The sequence below is a fragment of the Nannospalax galili genome, unplaced genomic scaffold (genome assembly GCF_000622305.1).
Source record: "Nannospalax galili isolate Female #2095 unplaced genomic scaffold, S.galili_v1.0 scaffold103, whole genome shotgun sequence".
Classification (NCBI taxonomy): Eukaryota; Metazoa; Chordata; class Mammalia; order Rodentia; family Spalacidae; genus Nannospalax; species Nannospalax galili.
In genome coordinates, this window is record NW_008352136.1 from 3366846 (window position 1) to 3371748 (window position 4903).

Here is a 4903-nt window from a genome sequence, read left to right on the forward strand (position 1 = left end):
CGCATGCAGCGGGTTAGTGTCCACTCTGCCCTGCGGCTTGGCACGCCCGCGCTCAGGCAAAACCGAAGATGCTTACAAGGATCCCAGCCCAAAACGGAGTGTCTCTGACCGGCAGGGAGGGGCTGACGCTCGCCATGAGGAAGCCCAGCACCGTCACCGCTATGCCCAGTGCCAGCTGCAGCAGCGCCAGCAGCAGCGGGAAGCGGCATCCGCAGCACCGCGCCTGCTCTTCCGCGCGCGCCGGGGCCCCCGCGCCCGCCTTGCGCCCCATGTCCGGGGACCGAGGCTGCCCGGCCTGGCCGGCTGGGCCCGGCTGCTCGGCGGCTGGGAGGCTGCACAAATATGGAAAACTCTCGCGCAGGCCACCCGAGCCGGCCGGGGGGACCCGAGGGGGGACGCGAGGGGGGTCGCCAACTGCCAACGCGCGGGGCCCGGCGCTGCAGGGCTCAGGCCGCCCGGCCCGGCAGACCCGCCTGCAGATGGGCACCAAGCCTCGGGCTTTTCCGCACCCAGAACCCAAGGACTTATTTGCTTTGCTTTTCTGTTTTCTGGGAAGTGAGATGCAAGGTGATGAATGTTAAAATCATTTGGATTTAATTAATAGATAATTGGATCCCAAGTGGGTTTGGTTGCGCTACAACCTGTGAAATCATTGTGAAAAGTTAGTGTCATTTTCCAGCAGAACCGTAGTTGTTCATCTAAATCTGTGATTGAGGAGGGAGGGATGGAGGGATGGAGGGAAGGAAGGCAGGAAGGCAGGCAGGCAGGAAGGCAGGAAGGCAGGCAGGCTGAGCAGTTAAGAGTGCTTTGGCTATTGTGAGGCCCCAAGTTGGTTCCCAGCACCCACGTCCCAAGGTCCAAACCACGTGTAACTCCTGCTCCAGCGAACCCAGTGCTTCTACTTCGGGCACCTGCACATACCACACATTGACACACACATAATTAAAAATAAATTTTAATTTTTAATTTTTTTAAAAAGAAAACAAAAAAGAAGGGAATTTTTCTCATTGAGATGCTTGCCTTTAAAATAATTGCTTCAGGACAGCCAGATGGCTTACCAGGTAAAAGCACTTGCCAAGTAAGCCCGGCTACTTGAGATTGAGCCTGGGAACTCACGGTGGAGAGAAAGACTCCTGAAAGTCGAACAGTCTCTATACCCATGACCCACACCTCACACACACTAATGATAATAATTAAATAAATGAATAATAACTGTTTATAGAGATGCTGGGCTAATTGTGACACCTCTTACCTGTGTTTGTTTTAAAGAGCTTTGTGGGTGTTTTTGTTTGTTTGTGGAGACAGAGGTTCCAGAAGCCCGGGCTGTGTTCCAGCTTGCTATGTAGCCACACATGACCTTGAACTCTTGATCCTCTTGCCCAGTGCAGGTTTACAGGTGTGCACCACCTCACCTAGCTCCTGTTTAGAAGCTCTTATAATGCAGTCAATGCAGTCTCCAGCAGGCCTTCACACATTTGCACAACAGTGCCTAGGGGAAGTGACTGGAGATGGGCAGTTAGACCTAGGCAACATGTAAGGGCTGTTTTTAGCAGCTGCAAAGTGTTAAGACAGATAACCATAGATCTGGTCCCAGCCAGAAGTCAAAGAACAGTCAATAAAGCTGAGTACTGGAGCTCTCTTGTGCCTGCACACTGTAGCGTTTAGAACAATCATCAGCGTGAAGTCAGGGTGATTGAAATGGCCCCCTCCCTTTGGGGGAATTCAGGCCTTCTTTTGTATTTATCTTAACATTCTGAAACTGTTTCAGAAAGAAAAGGTGTTAGGGCAAATAAGTTATGCCTGTTTCTCGGTTGCCCTAGAGCAGCTGAGAGTCTAATTTCCTGCTGTTTCCTCAGAATTGCAAACTGTCAGCAGTTTTAAACTACCAGGTCCCACAAAGAGACTTCCTTAATGAACCTCAGTATTTTCCTTATACCTTCCTTTCAGACCAGAGAGAAAAATATACTCCATAGATCCAAGTCAGTAACTTAGAAGGTGGAATCCAAGCCACACATTCCATTTCTACCCAGGATGGCCAGATAGGTGATCCCAAGGATACAGCGTAGCCAAGAAAGGCCATCCTCAGTTTGGGGGCCATTGAATCATCAATGGGTTTCTGGTATGAACAGATACCCATTGACTTAAGAACAGCTCAAGAGATAAACGACAACACTTGGTTTTTCTGTGTAAATCGAATAAACATTACAGTAAACAAGCTGACTACCTGTCATTAGTTGTTGGTTCTTATTAATAATATAGCGCCAGCTGGGCCTGGTGGCACAGATCTGTATTTCAGCCACTCTAGAGATTGAGGTAGATACTGTTACAAGTTCAAGTTCAGTGAGTTCAAGGCCAGTCTAGTCAACTTAGTGAGACCCTGTCTCAAAAAGAAAGGGAAAAGAGGTCTGGGAATATAGCTCAGAGGTAGAAGACTTGCCTAGCATAAGCAAGGCCCTGAGTTCAGTCCCTAGTGTGACACGCGCACACAGAAAAAGGATATAGCTACTGGGCTGGAGAGATGGCTCAGCAGTGAAGAATACTGTTGACCTGGGTTCGAATCCCAGCACCCACATGGCAGCTAACAACTAACTGTAACTCCAGTTCCAGGGTATCCGACAGCCTCTTCTGTCTTCCTCGGGCACTGCACGGCATGGGTGCATTTATCTACATGCAAGCAATACATGCATACTCATGAAATAAAAATAATAAAGTTAAAAGAAAAGACTATAGCTTCCGATTACTGAGTAGCCATTCTGTAATTAGCACGTGCTCAAGGCTGTGCATAATTAGTCCCTTACAACCATCATATCATTTCCATTGTGAATGATGAAAATAGCTGAATCATGGGGCTGGAGAGGTGGCTCAGAAGGAGCACAAATGACTTAGTTATTTGTTGTTTTTATTTTACGTGTGTGAGTGTATTGCCTGCATGTGTATAAGTGTACCCGCGTCCTGCAGTGCCTGTGGAGGTCAGAAGAAGGTGTCAGATTACCTTGGAACTGGAATTGTTAGCCACCATTTGGGTTCTGGGAATCAAACCCAGTCCTTTGCAAGAGCAGTCAATGCTCTTAACCACTGAGCCAACACTCTCCCCCTGATTTGTTTATATTTCTGCATGGAAGTTTGTATTTTTTGAATTACATGTCCTATAAGCAATTTTCTTTACAATCAATGGAGGGTTTGTGACATTCTGATTCTATAGAAACTCTGTAGGAATAACAGTAGCATCACACATTTTACCTGTTCACAAGATGCAACTTACATTTAGCACATCAGAATTTTCAGCATGTAATTTTGAACACGTAATTTTGATGTTTCCCCTACACACAGTAAAGCAGAAATCACCAAATTTTACTTCAAGTAAGAAACACTTGGAAAAGAACAGATAAACTACAGTGAAACACGGCATTTGGATAAGAAAAGGAATAAACTGCTGATACAGTTAATGTTTGGGATGAATCTCGTAAGTTCTGTATTGAATGAAAGAAACTGGGTGCAAAATGGCGCACACTTTACAATCCCACATGCACGTTGTTTAAACGGCAAAATGAACCTGTAGTCACAGAATTTAAAAAGTGATGGTGCCGTGGGGATGGATTGTGAGAAAGGTCCAGAGGGACCTTCTGGGCAGTGGAAGTGGGTGTTCTACACCTTAGGGGATCACAGTTGTCAGAATGGATTGAAACTCACTTAAGATCCATTCATGTTTTTTATATTTAGCAGCACACTCATTTTTTTTAAAATGTAGTAAAAAGAGAAACATGGGGAGTTGCTGGATATCCAACAGTACAAATTGGGGTGGGTTGGTTGGTAAATTTAGATTATCTTACCAAACGCCTATGTTCTGCCCTGTTCTCTGGCCCCCCTGAATTTGAACTGTCCATTGTGTGTGCTTTACCACAAATCACTCTAGCATGTAGACTGGTTTGAAACAATAATTATTATTTCATGGTTTCTCTGAGTCAAATATTCAATCAATGCCCCAAAGGGATGGGTTGTTACTTCCTGTTATCTGGAGTTCTAGAATCGTCTGAAGACCCACTGCAGGGAGAGGCTGTCTCCAAGGTCGCTCATCCACGCACTTGGCTGCATGGTGTCTCTCCATGGTTCCTTAAGTATCCCACCAACGTGGCCGCTGGCTTCAGCTAGAAGCAGAGTGGAGACCCAGGAGCACGGCACAGAGCCGTCCTTTGCAGGATACACCCCCAGAAGGTGCTCAGTACCACAGGAACCACATTCTAATCTTCAGAAATGAGTCACTAAGTCTAGTCCCACAATCAGGAAGAAGAATCAAGATCAGTCCTTTGAAGGGAACCCTCTCAGAGACACACAGAGCATCACAGAGTCACTAAGATCAGCATATCCTTCCCTCCTGGCTTCATGACTGAATCCCTTTGCTGATTTCCTGGTGGTATTTCCCAGTAAAAGAATTTGTGGAGACATTCTAATCTTCAGAAATGAGTCACTAAGTCTAGTCCCACAATCAGGAAGAAGAATCAAGATCAGTCCTTTGAAGGGAACACTCTCAGAGACACACAGAGCATCACAGAGTCACTAAGATCAGCATATCCTTCCCTCCTGGCTTCATGACTGAATCCCTTTGCTGATTTCCTGGTGGTATTTCCCAGTAAAAGAATTTGTGGAGATATTTCTCTCTGAAGAGAAAGAGGCAGAAAAAATAACCTGTGATGAAAAGGATCGGATGAAGAGTATAAAAGCCCAAAGCTGAAGTGAAAAGTGTCTGCTGTGATTTGGAGCTTAACGTCCCTTAAAGTTCCATGTGCCAAAGAGCCAAAGGCATAGTCACCAGCCTCAGACTTTAGGAAGTGGTGGGGTGATATGTTTGTGTGTGTGTGTGTGTGTGTGTGTGTGTGTGTATATCTCACAGTCTCAATATTTTATT

General features: G+C 46.1%; 1 protein-coding gene across 1 annotated transcript in view; it reads right to left on the reverse strand.

Moving 5' to 3' along the window:
* The window catches only part of Sspn (sarcospan), a 35719-nt gene extending 35354 nt beyond the window's left edge, over window positions 1–365 (reverse strand). Inside the window, exon 1 of the mRNA XM_008849008.3 lies at window positions 77–365. Coding sequence (XP_008847230.1) covers window positions 77–271 — 195 coding nt within the window. The 5' untranslated portion in view covers window positions 272–365. The remainder of the gene's footprint in view (window positions 1–76) is intronic.
* Between the last annotated feature and the right edge of the window lie 4538 nt (window positions 366–4903).